Source organism: Staurois parvus, unplaced genomic scaffold (assembly GCF_062004578.1).
Source record: "Staurois parvus isolate SC_StPar_1 unplaced genomic scaffold, SC_StPar_1.0 ptg000174l, whole genome shotgun sequence".
NCBI classification, from domain to species: domain Eukaryota; kingdom Metazoa; phylum Chordata; class Amphibia; order Anura; family Ranidae; genus Staurois; species Staurois parvus.
Genome location: NW_028317970.1, coordinates 1,550,309 through 1,564,220, shown reverse-complemented (window position 1 = coordinate 1,564,220; position 13,912 = coordinate 1,550,309). Strand labels below are relative to the sequence as shown.

The window sequence follows — 13,912 nt, the reverse complement described above, 5'->3', positions numbered from 1 at the left end:
GTTGACCTGTCCTCTCTATCATTTACTACTGTGTTAGTCTCCTCCATCTATCTGATGTATACTGGGATTATGAAATATCCAATCAGCTGCAGCATTACAGAAGGGTCTGCCAGGGAGTTGGGGGCATAGACATTGGTGAGTTGGAGATCCTTATTGGAGATCTGCAATACCACGGTAGCCATACGTCCCATATCATCGTTGCACTCAGAGATGAATTCTAATGCCAGGTTTTTGTGGATTACAATGAGCACCCTTGCCTTCCATCCTACTACTGCCCAACCTAGCGCCTGACCCACCCACAACCTTTCCATTCTATGAAAGTCTGCTGCTTGTAAGTGTGTCTCCTGCCGGAGTGCCGGACCCGTTCACAACCACTTCAAGTGCCTCAGCATTTGTAATTGTTTAGCAGGGGAGCGTAGCTGCACATGATGAGCTGTAGAAAGGGATATGGCTCCTAGCTTCAGGCAGTGAAGTGAACAGGAAAAAACACAAATTAATCATTATTAAATAACAAAACTGAACATAAAAACTGTAACCTTTTTTCCATATGAGTACTCCATACCTGTGCTTAGCAAATCTGCTGACCTGATGGAATCATATTTAACTTGGTATAGCTTCCTCCCACTGAGAAAGATAGGATACAGACAACGTGACCATGTGACAGCAGGAAGGTAAATACTTTGCTCAAAAATATGAAAGGAAGACTGTAATCCGAGTCTGGCATGAAGTCAATGAAACTCATGGGATATGGATCTGATCAGGTAAGTAGCAGAGGGGGTTGTTCATCACTTTCAGCTGCTTTGGTGGTAATGACATTAACAACAGGTGCACTAGATGGGCAACAAGGAGACGACCCACAGGAATGGTTTTACAGGTGGAGGTCACTGACATTTTTTCCCTACTCCTCTTTTCTGTTTTTCACTAGTTTGGCATTTGGCTCGGGTCAGTGTCACTACTGGTAGCATGAGGCCATACCTGGACCCTACAGAGGTTGTACAGGCATTCCAACTCTTCCAGGATGGCACATCAATACATGGCATTGCCAGAAGGTTTGCTGTGTCTCCCAGCACAGTCTCAAGAGCATGGAGGAGATTCCAGGAGACAGGCAGTTACTCTAGGAGAGCTGGACAGGGACGTAGAAGGTCCTTAACCCATCAGCAGCACTAGCATCTGCTCCTTTGTGCAAGGAGGAACAGGATGAGCACTGCCAGAGCCCTACAGAATGACCTCCAGCAGGCCACTGGTGTGAATGTCTGACCAAACAATTAGAAACAGACTTCATGAGGGTGGCCTGAAGGCCAGACACTCCCCTGTGGGCCCTGTGCTCACTGCCCAGCACCAAAATGCATATGAAGGACAGGACATTCTGGGTAGTCTGTCTCGGTCTCTGATATGAAGGACGGAACATTCTGGGTAGTCTGTCTCATTCTCTGATATGAAGGACGGAACATTCTGGGTAGTCTGTCTCTGTCTCTGATATGAAGGACGGAACATTCTGGGTAGTCTGTCTCTCTGTCTCTGATATGAAGGATGGGACATTCTGGGTAGTCTGTCTCTCTCTGATATGAAGGACGGGACATTCTAAGTAGTATATCTCTGTCTGATGTTCTGGGTAGTCTGTCTCGGTCGTTGATATGAAGAACAGGACATTCTGGGTAGTCTGTCTCGTTCTCTGATATGAAAGATGAGAAATTCTGGGTAGTCTGTCTCTGTCTCTGATATGAAGGACAGGACATTCAGGATAGATTTCTCTCTCTGAGAGGAAGGTTAGGACATTCTGGGTAGTCTGTCTCTCTGATCTAAAGGATGGGAGATTCTGGGTAGTCTGTCTTGGTCTCTGATATGAAGGACGGGACATTCTTGGTAGTCTGTATTGTTCTCTGATATGAAGGATGTGACTTTCTGGGTAGTCTGTCTCGTTCTCTGATATGAAGGACGGGACATTCTAGGTAGTCTGTCTCTCTCTGATATGAAGGATGGGACATTCTGGGTAGTCTGTCTCTCTGATATGAAGGACGGGACATTCTAGGTAGTCTGTCTCTCTCTGATATGAAGGATGGGACATTCTGGGTAGTCTGTCTCTCTCTGATATGAAGGATGGGGCATTCTGGGTAGTCTGTCTCTCTGATATGAAGGATGGGACATTCTGGGTAGTCTGTCTCGGTCTTTGATATGAAGGACCGGACATTCTGGGTAGTCTCTCTCTCTCTGATATGAAGTATGGTACATTCTGGGTAGTCTCTCTCTTTGATATGAAGGATGGGACATTCTGGGTAGTCTCTCTCTCTCTGATATGAAGTATGGGACATTCTGGGTAGTCTGTCTCTCTCTGATATGAAGGATGGGACATTCTGGGTAGTCTGTCTCGGTCTCTGATATGAAGGACGGGACATTCTGGGTAGTCTCTCTCTCTCTGATATGAAGTATGGGACATTCTGGGTAGTCTGTCTCTCTCTGATATGAAGTATGGTACATTCTGGGTAGTCTGTCTCTCTCTGATATGAAGGATGGGACATTCTGGGTAGTCTGTCTCGGTCTTTGATATGAAGGATGGGACATTCTGGGTAGTCTCTCTCTCTCTGATATGAAGTATGGTACATTCTGGGTAGTCTCTCTCTTTGATATGAAGGACGGGACATTCTGGGTAGTCTCTCTCTCTCTCTCTGATATGAAGTATGGGACATTCTGGGTAGTCTGTCTCGTTCTTTGATATGAAGGATGGGGCATTCTGGGTAGTCTTTTTCTCTGTCATGAAGGATGGGACATTATGGGTAGTCTGTCTCTCTCTGATATGAAGGAGGGACATTATAGATAGTGTGTCAGATTTTAGAGGTCTCTGTTTTATTATGCATTTTGTTTTTATCTTATGTTCTGTGTCTTTAAGACTTTTCTATCTGTAGTAAAATATCTTTTTTAAACAGTTGGTTGCATAAGAGTTAGGTTTATTGTTTCTTACATTTTTTAGTTGTTTTTGAACTTCCCTGGTATCTCTGTAAGGTAGATACAATGCTGGAATGGTTATTAGGGGACATTTCTTGGGGCTGCAGTTCCTCTGAACTCCACAAGATGGTGATCTCATTTCTACTACCCAGACAGGACTTTTCTATGGAATACAGACAGAAAGTGATGTCAGGAACAGACAGGAAGTGATGTCAGGAACAGACAGGAAGTGATCTGGAATAAAGATAAGACGTTCCCTTTGGTCTGAAGGAGATCTGAGAGGTTGCTGGACATGGCAGTAGAGGAGGTAATTATTATTATACAGGATTTATGGCACCAACAGTTTGCTCAGCGCTTTACAATATAACGGGAGACAATACAGCAACAATACAGTTCAATACAAGAGGGATAGGAGGGTCCTGATCCTGGGAGCTTACAATCTAAGAGGGAGGGGCTAGTGGTACAAAAGGTAGTAACTGTGGGGGATGGACTGTTTGAAAGAGTAGAAGATTCCATTATTAGCTGAGGGCAGGATAGGCTTCCCTGAAGAGATAGGTTTTCAGAGATCGCCTAAAAGTGAACAGAGTAGGCGATAGTCTGATAAATTGGAGTAGAGAGTTCCAGAGGATGGGGGAAGCTCTGGAGAAGTCCTGGAGACGAGCATGGGAGGAGGAGACAAGGGAGCTAGAGAGTAGGAGGTCTTGCGAGGAGCGGAGAGTATGGTTTGGGTGATATTTAGAGACAAGATCGGTGATGTACTTTGGGGCAGAGTTATAAATGGCTTTATATGTTATTGTTAGTGTTTTGAATTTTATCCGTTGGGCAATGGGAAGCCAGTGGAGGGATTGGCAGAGAGGGGTGGAGGACACTGAATGGAGAGCAGTGGAGGGATTGGCAGAGAGGGGTGGAGGACACTGAATTGAGGCCAGTGGAGGGATTGGCAGAAAGGGGTGGAGGACACTGAATGGAGGCCAGTGGAGGGATTGGTAGAGAGGGGTGGAGGACACTGAGTAGAGGCCAGTGGAGGGATTGGCAGAGAGGGGTGGAGGACACTGATTGGAGGCCAGTGGAGGGATTGGCAGAGAGGGGTGGCAGATACAGAATGGTTAGTAAGGTGGATGAGTCTGGCAGCAGCATTCATGATAGACTGAAGAAGGGATAGCCTGCGATGAGGTCGACAATGAGGAGGGAGTTACAATAGTCAAGGCGAGATATAACAAGGGAGTGAATAGGTTGCTTAGTGGTTTCTGAGGTTAGGAACGGGCGTATCTTGGAGATGTTGTGGAGGTAAAGTCTGCAAGATTTGGACAGTGATTGGATTTGGGGGTGAAAGGACAGATGGGAGTCTAGGATTACACCTAGTACCCTGGCATGAGGGGAGGGACTGATGATTGTATTATTGATCTTGATGGAGAAGTCAGGGGAGGGGGCACGGGCTCGGGGGAATACTAAGAGCTCAGTTTTGGAAAGATTGAGTTTGAGGAAGTGGAGTGACATCCATGCCGATATGTCACTTAGTAGGTTAGTAATGCGAGAGGAGACTGAAGGGGAGGGGTGAGGTGAGGAGACTGAAGGGGCGAGGTGAGGAGGAGACTGAAGGGGCGAGGTAAGGGGTAGAAAGATAGATTTGTGTGTCATCAGCATAGAGATGGTACTTAAAGCTGTGGGAGTTTATCAAGTGACCAAGGGAGGAGGTGTAGATGAAGAAGAGAAGGGGTCCAAGGACAGAGCCTTTGAGGGACCCCTACAGAAAGAGGGAGTGAAGAGGAGGAGGCAGAGTTATCGGTAACACTGAAGGAGCTCTGCGATAGGTAGGAGGAGAGCCAGGAGAGAGCAGAGTCTCGGAAGCCAAGAGAATGTAGTTTTTTGAGGAGGAGGGGGTCAAGTAGTAAGAGTACGGAGTAGTGGCCATTAGCTGGGATGAGTACGGAGTAGTGGCCATCAGTTGGGATGAGTACGGAGTAGTGGCCATCGGTTGGGATGAGTACGGAGTAGTGGCCATCGGTTGGGATGAGTACGGAGTAGTGGCCATCGGTTGGGATGAGTACGGAGTAGTGGCCATCGGTTGGGATGAGTACGGAGTAGTGGCCATCGGTTGGGATGAGTACGGAGTAGTGGCCATCGGTTGGGATGAGTACGGAGTAGTGGCCATCGGTTGGGATGAGTACGGAGTAGTGGCCATCGGTTGGGATGAGTACGGAGTAGTGGCCATCGGTTGGGATGAGTACGGAGTAGTGGCCATCGGTTGGGATGAGTACGGAGTAGTGGCCATCGGTTGGGATGAGTACGGAGTAGTGGCCATCGGTTGGGATGAGTACGGAGTAGTGGCCATCGGTTGGGATGAGTACGGAGTAGTGGCCATCGGTTGGGATGAGTACGGAGTAGTGGCCATCGGTTGGGATGAGTACGGAGTAGTGGCCATCGGTTGGGATGAGTACGGAGTAGTGGCCATCGGTTGGGATGAGTACGGAGTAGTGGCCATCGGTTGGGATGAGTACGGAGTAGTGGCCATCGGTTGGGATGTGTACGGAGTAGTGGCCATCGGTTGGGATGAGTACGGAGTAGTGGCCATCGGTTGGGATGAGTGCGGAGTAGTGGCCATCGGTTGGGATGAGTACGGAGTAGTGGCCATCGGTTGGGATGAGTGCGGAGTAGTGGCCATCGGTTGGGATGAGTGCGGAGTAGTGGCCATCGGTTGGGATGAGTGCGGAGTAGTGGCCATCGTTTGGGATGAGTGCGGAGTAGTGGCCATCGGCTGGGATGAGTGCGGAGTAGTGGCCATCAGTTGGGATGAGTACGGAGTAGTGGCCATCGGTTGGGATGAGTACGGAGTAGTGGCCATCGGTTGGGATGAGTATGGAGTAGTGGCCATTGGTTGGGATCAGTACAGAGTAGTGGCCATTGGTTTTAGCAGAGTGTAGATCATTAGTGAGTTTTAGTAGGGCAGTTTCAGTGGAGTGTAGTGAGTGAAAGCCAGACTGTAAAGGGTGAAGAAGGTTGTTGTCGGTGAGGTGGGAGCTCAGGCGATTGTAGACTAAGTGTTCTAGGAGTTTAGAGGTAAATGGCAGCAGGGAGATGGGTCTTAAGTTGTTCAGGTTGGTGGGGTCCAGGGAGGGCTTGTTAAGTATGGGAGTGATGTGCACATGCTTTAGAGGGGAGGGGAAGGCACCAGTAGAGAGGGAAAGATTGAAGATGTGAGTGAGTGAGCATAGGATGGAAGAAGAGGGTGACCGTAGTAGTTGTGAGGGGACAGGATCCAGGGGGCAGGTGGTGAGACGGGCTTCTGAGAAAACCTTAGTGATCTCTTCAGTAGTAGCGAGGTCAGAAGAGGAAAGTGTTGAGGGAGGTTTAGTATAAGGTATGCTAAGTGGGATGGATGTCTGTGCAGTGGTGATGTCCCTACGAATTGCATCAATCTTGTTTTTGAAATGATTTGCAATCTCATGAGCAGTGAGTGAGGTACTGGGTGGAGGTGGAGAAAGTAGAGAGTTAAAAGTAGAGAAGAGAAAACGAGGACTGGATGACAAGGTATTGATGAGAGTGACAAAGTCGTCTTTTTTGGCAGCATGGAGGGAGGAATTGTATGTGAAGAAAGCAGATTTATATCGGGTGAATGCTTGCTGAGATTTGGTTTTACGCCACAATCACTCCAGCAATCATTTCTGGTGTGGTCAGTCTGCCACGGATGTAATGGTCGGGGCCTGATGCTTCATGTTGTTAGAGGAGCAAGTCAGTCTAATGTGGATGAGAGCAAACTGTTGTAGACAGCAGTGGCCAGGTCCGGGCAGGACAGGGGAGAGATTCTGTCATAGAGTTGGTCAGTTACAGAGTGAAAAGGAGCCGGGTTCAAGTTGTGAAGGTTTCTGCGGGTAATTGTTTGCTGCTTGGAGGGATCGGTGTTTGAAGATGAGGAGACTGTGAAGGTGATGAGATTGTGATCAGAGAGAGGAAAGGGGGTGTTTGTGAGGTTGTAGGGAGTGCAAAGATGGGAGAAAACAAGGACTAATGTATTCCCATCATAGTGAGTGGAGGACGGTATACATTGTGCTAATGCAAAAGATGAAGTTATGTTGAAGAGTTGGGATGTAGCCGGGTTGTTGACATTAATAGGGATGGTAAAATCTCTGAGAATGATAGCGGGTAGTTCAGAGGAGAGAAAGTAGGGTGTCCAGGCGGAGAAATCATCAAGAAAGCGGGACACGGGTCCAGGAGGCCGATAGATCACTGCAATCCTCAGAGAAATGGGAGAAAACAGCCGGATACAGTGAGTCTGGGAAGAAGAGAAGGATAGAGAGGGAGGGTTAGGGAGGACTTGAAAGGTGCTCAGTGGGGACAGAAGCAAACCAACCCCACCACCTTTCTGACCACTGGGTCTGGGTGAGTGGGTCCAGAGGAGGCCTCCATAGGAAAGTGCTACCGGAGAAGCAGAATCTGCTGCTTGGAGTCAGGTTTCTGTAATTGTTAGTAGGTTAAGGGAGCGGGAGACAAAAAGGTCATGGACAGAGGTGAGATTATTACAGACAGAGTGGGCATTCCAGAGCACACATGAAAAAGGGAGGGTGGTTTTTGTGAGCACGGGGACTCCTATTAAATTGAGGGGATTGCAGCTATTCCTGGATGAAAGAGGATGCCTGGTGGGGGGGTGAAATACTGGAGGACCAGGGTTTGGGGAGATATCCCCAAAGGTTAGGAGGAGCGTGCCCGGTGTGGGGGTTAGATAGTGGAGGACCAGGGTTTGGGGAGATATCCCCAGAGGTTAGGAGGAGGGTGCCTGGTGTGGGGGTGAGATAGTGGAGGACCAGAGTTTGGGGAGATATCCCCAGAGATTAGGAGAAGGAGGTTGAGGAAAGTAAGATGGGAGCGGGATGTACACGAGCGCACATGCCTTCCAGTCCTGGTGTTTGGGTCAGCAGGAGAGTGAAGTATCAGCAGGAGGTGATGAGAGCAGTAGTAGGGAGATGGTAGCAGTGAGGGGGAGATGTACAAGTTTTGGGGTGGAGCAGAGGGGTAAAGAAGTGAGATTTTGGGAACACAGGAAAGTAATATGAAAAGGAGGAGTAGAGGGGACATATGAAAGGTACACGGAGTGGGACTCAGACTTGTAAGAGATGTTTCCCGGGGTGTTTGCTCGCAGTCTGTCCATCATGCAGTAGAGTTTCTTGTTGTATCTTCCTGCTGCTTGAGTTCAACTGCTTCTTAGCACTCCATCAACGCAGAACTCACTCAAAAGCAGCCCCCCCTCAGTGACTGTGCCCCACCATCAGTGATCTCCCCCCATCAGCTGATCTAAATTTATAGGGAGAGGGCCCAATGAGCACTCATCTCCGCCCCAATTAGGAACTGATAAGGATCACATGAATGGGGGGGATGATTCTCAACCACAGACCAGACACAGGCCATAGTCATAAATCGGTAATAAGATGTTATGTTCTATTTACACCCAGTAACCCCCCGTCATGTCCGTCCTCTTCCTTCATAGTCATGTCCATCCTCTTTGTCCATAGTCATGTCCATCCTCTTCCTCCGTAGTCATGTCCGTCCTCTTCCTCCATAGTCACGTCCGTCCTCTTCCTCCATAGTCACGTCCGTCCTCTTCCTCCATAGTCACGTCCGTCCTCTTCCTCCATAGTCACGTCCGTCCTCTTCCTCCATAGTCACGTCCGTCCTCTTCCTCCATGGTCACGTCCGTCCTCTTCCTCCATGGTCACGTCCGTCCTCTTCCTCCATGGTCACGTCCGTCCTCTTCCTCCGTAGTCAAGTCCATCCTCTTCCTCCATAGTCACGTCCGTCCTCTTCCTCCATGGACACATCCGTCCTCTTCCTCCATGGTCACGTCCGTCCTCTTCCTCCATAGTCACGTCCGTCCTCTTCCTCCATAGTCACTGTGATGTCTTTTATCTCCAGCAGGTGATGATACACACATATATAGTGTGGGAACCCAGATGAACCCCTTCAGGGGCAGAACATTCCCCCACTTCCGGGGCCGGAACATTCCCCTCATTGTGGAGATAAATTCTAGTAATATGGTCCTCTAAACAAACAGCACTGACAATAAATAGACAAGACAAGGACCATCCTGACCATACATGGCCTACAAAGGGCAATGATGACACTACACAGGCAGCCAATGGGCAATCATTACACTATGCAGCCAACACAATGATGGAGTGCCGGGGTCAGGAGTATGGAGCATAGAGCCCTTTACATTGCTGCTCAGGAGGAAGAAAACATTCCCCAGCCGGCCATGAAGAATATGTTCCATCATTGGTGTCAGAGGGAGGGAAATACTGAGAGGTCTGAGGGAAGTAGAGGAGCTGAGGGGTCTCTCAGGGGGTACTACAGATAAGCAACTTTGGGGCCCCTGAGGGGGTAGTGGAGCTCAGGGCCTTAAGGAGGTAGAGTAGTTTAAGGACTCTGGGCCCTTGGTGGGCACTTTTCTTACAGGATGTCTGTTTCTGCAGCATTGCCTAAAAGGTAGTCAGGGGTCAGTGATTTACATCTTCAGGAGACACTCCAATACCTTCCCATGACACAGGCTCTGGCAGTGCCCGGTGCTGGAATTCAGAGCCCCAGGAACCCACCACCACTCTGTACAATGTCCTGGATTCCAGAGAATTCTTGGCAACCAAGAGAACCCCCCATTGTCCTCCTACCCACACTGGGCTGCCATTGGAGGGAAGAGAACAGACTCCTCCCCCACAGCTCTCTACTCCACCAGCACCATCCTCCTGCTATCCAATCCAATCTTCTCTTACTGAAGAGAGTGACAGTGACATCACTCCTGTCAGTCAACAGGCTGCCGGAGATTGGAGCCTTGCAGCCGGAGTTTTGCCAATTTTGCTGATTAACAGGGAACTCCAGCCAAAAGTCATCAAGTTCCCCTTCCTGGACCTCATGATGAGCCGACATTGACCTCACAGCACTGCCTCAGAGCAAACTAGTCATAGGAAGGATCAGATTTATCATTCCTTGTCTGCAGATCTAAAACTCATCAAAACCAGTTCAGGGACCAAACAAACCCAACAGAGAAAAGGGGATTTCTGATCTGGATGGACAAGAGGGTCCCAGGACCTCAAATTTGCATCAAACACTAAACACTCCACACTAAATGTGTTTCCAGGAGGACAGAAGTCCTGAACTGGTTCCCACCCGGCCTATTGTACAATGACGGTGGACAGGACCTCTCTCCTTCTGGAAGGATGTTGTATGATGTCCTCCCACTCTTGCTGTGCAGGTGGAGGGGGATGCAGCATGGTGATTGGTGGGGAGCTCAACGCATCCCTGATCAGGGAAAAGATCCAATGATGTTGTCTCTTTACCATGTGATCAGCTGTATCCAATCACAGCTGATCACATGTTAACAAAGCCGGTTATTGGGATTTCCTGTCCTCAGCGCTGTCATTGTCTGAGGAAAGGAAAGGAAACCGATAACCGGCTTTCCTGTGACAGGGGACATTTACTGATTATTAGTGCCCTGCAGTGCAGCCCCATCAGTGCAGCATATCAGTGCCCATCATTGCATCCCCATCAGTGCCCATCATTGCATCCACATCAGTGCAGCCCCATCAGTGCCCATCAGTGCAGCATATCGGTGCACGTTAGTGCTGCAAATCAGTGCCACCTATCAGTGCCTGTTCATCAATGCAGCTTCATCAATGCCCATCAGTGAAAGAGAAAAATATTTTTTTTGCAAAATGTTATAACAAATGAAGAAAAAAGTTTTTTACTTCAAAATGATTGTTCTTTTTTTGTTTGTTTATCAATAAATTAAATCTCCCCTTCCCTCCCCTTAGTGGTGAATTAATACTGTACCACCAAAAGAAAGCTCTGTCTAAAAAAATGATACAAATGTAATTTGGGTTCAGTGTTGCATGACCACGCAAGGCCACGGGAGGAAACGGAGGTGACACCGGGTTAGGACAGGAAGGGGAAGTGGGCTCGGAGATATGGAGACACACAGTATAAATAAGACCATCTACCACCAGCAGCCAATCCTCTTACAGCCCCCTAGAGGAGGGGAAATGCGTCAGTGACAGCTGCGGTGATGTAATTCCCGAATGGTGAGACTCATGTGGATGGGCCACTTTCGGTCGGACATTTTGCTTGTATATTATATACAAATGTGAGGTATATGGTTTGCTGTAAAGGAAGTTTGTAATAAATGGAATGACACCATGTGGGTGATTGTTGTTATCTCCTCCCTGCATACATCATGAGATGAACCATCAGTTGTATGATATATTGGGGGGGGGGAATTGTACACAATCATCCAGGAGGACTACAAGCTCCAGACTAACCAGGACCATGACACAGCACATAGGACTCTTATTCCAGTGTAAGAGTCCACATCCTGTGGTAGAGGAGGGGAACACTGGAGGGGGAGCACTGGAGGGGGAGCACTGAAGGGGAGCACTGAAGGGGAGCACTGGAGGGGAGCACTGGAGGCGGAGCACTGAGGGGGGCACTGGAGGGAAGCACGAGATCTGCACTTTGATGAAAGGAGGAGCACAAGGCACTTTATTCCGCACGGTCGGTTGGCGCAGTGTGATTGGAGAGGCACAAGGCACTTTATTCCGCACGGTTGGTTGGCGCAGTGTGATTGGAGGAGCACAAGGCACTTTATTCCGCACGGTCGGTTGGCGCAGTGTGATTGGAGAGGCACAAGGCACTTTATTGCGCAGTGTGATTGGAGGAGCACAAGGCACTTTATTCCGCACGGTTGGTTGGTGCAGTGTGATTGGAGAGGCAGAAACACATCAACTGATATAAAAGAACTATTAATATTGATGATTTTATTTTTCTATTCAGTTTTTATGAAGGATTTATATTGAATTTGGATGGATTTTCATGCAGTTGGACACGTTGGGAATGGGCAGAGCCTAGAATAGTACTGTATATGACCGCACAATTGTCATCCAAACTGCGACAGCACTGACATCTGAAAAGTGTTCTGGTCAGGAAGGGGGTGGAAGTGTCCGGTATTGAGGTGGTTAGATGTCCAGCAACCCTCCTATTCCCCCCTCACATCCACATCCTATTATTGTGTGACCAATACCATCCAAATACACTCACTGGCCACCCAATCAGGTCCACCTGTTCAATTACTGGGTAACACAAACTGCTAATCAGCCAATCACATGGCAGCAACTCAATGCATTTAGGCATCTAGATATGGCAAAGACAACTTGCTGAAGTTCAAACTGAGCATCAGAATGGAGAAGAAAGGGGATTTAAGTGACTTTGAATGTGGTGTGGTTGTTACTGCCAGGCAGGCTGGTCTAAGTATTTCAAAAACTGCTGATCTCCTGGGATTTTCCCGCACAACATTCTCTAGTTTTTCCAGTGAATGGTCCAAAAAAGGGATAATATCCCAGTGAGCGGCAGTTGTGTGGAGGGAAATGCCTTGTTGATGTCAGAGGAGAATGGGCAGACTGGTTGCTGCGACATTCAGATGGTAGGGTCAGAATTTGGCCTAAACAACATGAAAGCATCGATCCATCCTGCCTTGTATCAACGGTTCAGGCTGGTGGTGTCATGGTGGGGGGGAGATATTATTGGCACTAGCAAGGTGGACCTAATAAAGTGGCCGGTGAGTGTAATTCTTACTTTCATTTCCCAAAGTTATCCGTCTACAAGGAGACCTGTATAGATCACATGATGGCACCAATGAGGATGGAGGAGGACCGGAGTCACATGACTGAGAAGATACTAAACCTCACCCTGGAGATCATCTACCTGCTGACCGGAGAGGTGAGGAGGATTCTGGGAGGTCACATGACATCACTCTTATCTCTATTAATAAAACACAGACCTGACCGGAGAGGTGAGGAGGATTCTGGGAGGTCACATGACATCACTCTTATCTCTATTAATAAAACAGACCTGACCGGAGAGGTGAGGAGGATTCTGGGAGGTCACATGACATCACTCTTATCTCTATTAATAAAACACAGACCTGACCGGAGAGGTGAGGAGGATTCTGGGAGTCTAACATGATATTCCTATTGGTTCCTCAATACAGAGATTTCCTCTTCTGAAGTCTGGTGATCATATGACCATCACAGTGCCTCCATGTGACTCCCTAAACCCTGAGAGACACAACATGCAGAAGATTCTAGAAGTCACCAAGAAGATGATGGAGCTGCTGACAGGAGAGGTGAGCGGTGCCGGGAATTCTGGGACATTCTCCAGTAACAGACAAGGGATGTGTCTGGATGGTGACTGTATCATTGTGTGTGTCAGGTTCCTATAAGGTGTCAGGGTGTCACTGTCTATTTCTCCATGGAGGAGTGGGAGTATTTAGAAGGACACAAGGATCTCTACAAGGACGTCATGATGGACAATCAGCCGCCCCTCACATCACCGGGTAAGAGGAGACTTTATTGTAAAGGAGAGAGCAGTACGGAGGATCCACCTAGATCCCCCATCATCTGATAAACACATAGAAACAATGGATTCAGTCAGTGTGTGTGTTTCCTACAGATGGATCCAGTCATGGGAACCCACCAGAGAGATGTCCCCGTCCTCTGTATTCCCGGGATTCCACACAGGAAGGTCACACCATCCCTCACCATCATCAGGTAGATGAGGAACAATCACTGATAGTATCATTAGGATCTGTACATTATCTGCATTGTTACCATTGATGGCATTTTATTATATATTCAGAGTGGAAACCTGAGAGATCCTAAAGTTGAGGTTAAAGAAGAGATAAAAGAGGAGGAGGATGAGGATGGGGGGATGGAGGAGTCAGAGCTTCTAGAAGAACACAAAGATCTGTACCAGGACACCATGGTGGAGTCATCCAGCTACAGGAACCCACCAGAGAGATGTCCCCGTCCTCTGTATTCCCGGGATTCCACACAGGAAGGTCACACCATCCCTCACCATCATCAGGTAGATGATGCCAATTATTGGTAGTTGTGATTTATACACAGCATGTTTGTTACAATGAATGTTTTATTATATCTTT

The 13,912-nt window shown here is 48.2% G+C and overlaps 1 protein-coding gene across 1 annotated transcript in view; it reads left to right on the top strand.

Annotated features, from left to right (window-relative positions):
* Window positions 1-722: 722 nt before the first annotated feature.
* LOC149462494 (uncharacterized) overlaps window positions 723-13,912 on the top strand; it is an 81,658-nt gene continuing 68,468 nt past the window's right edge. The window contains exons 1-2 of the mRNA XM_089676833.1: window positions 723-761; window positions 13,609-13,836. Coding sequence (XP_089532959.1) covers window positions 723-761; window positions 13,609-13,836 — 267 coding nt within the window. The remainder of the gene's footprint in view (window positions 762-13,608; window positions 13,837-13,912) is intronic.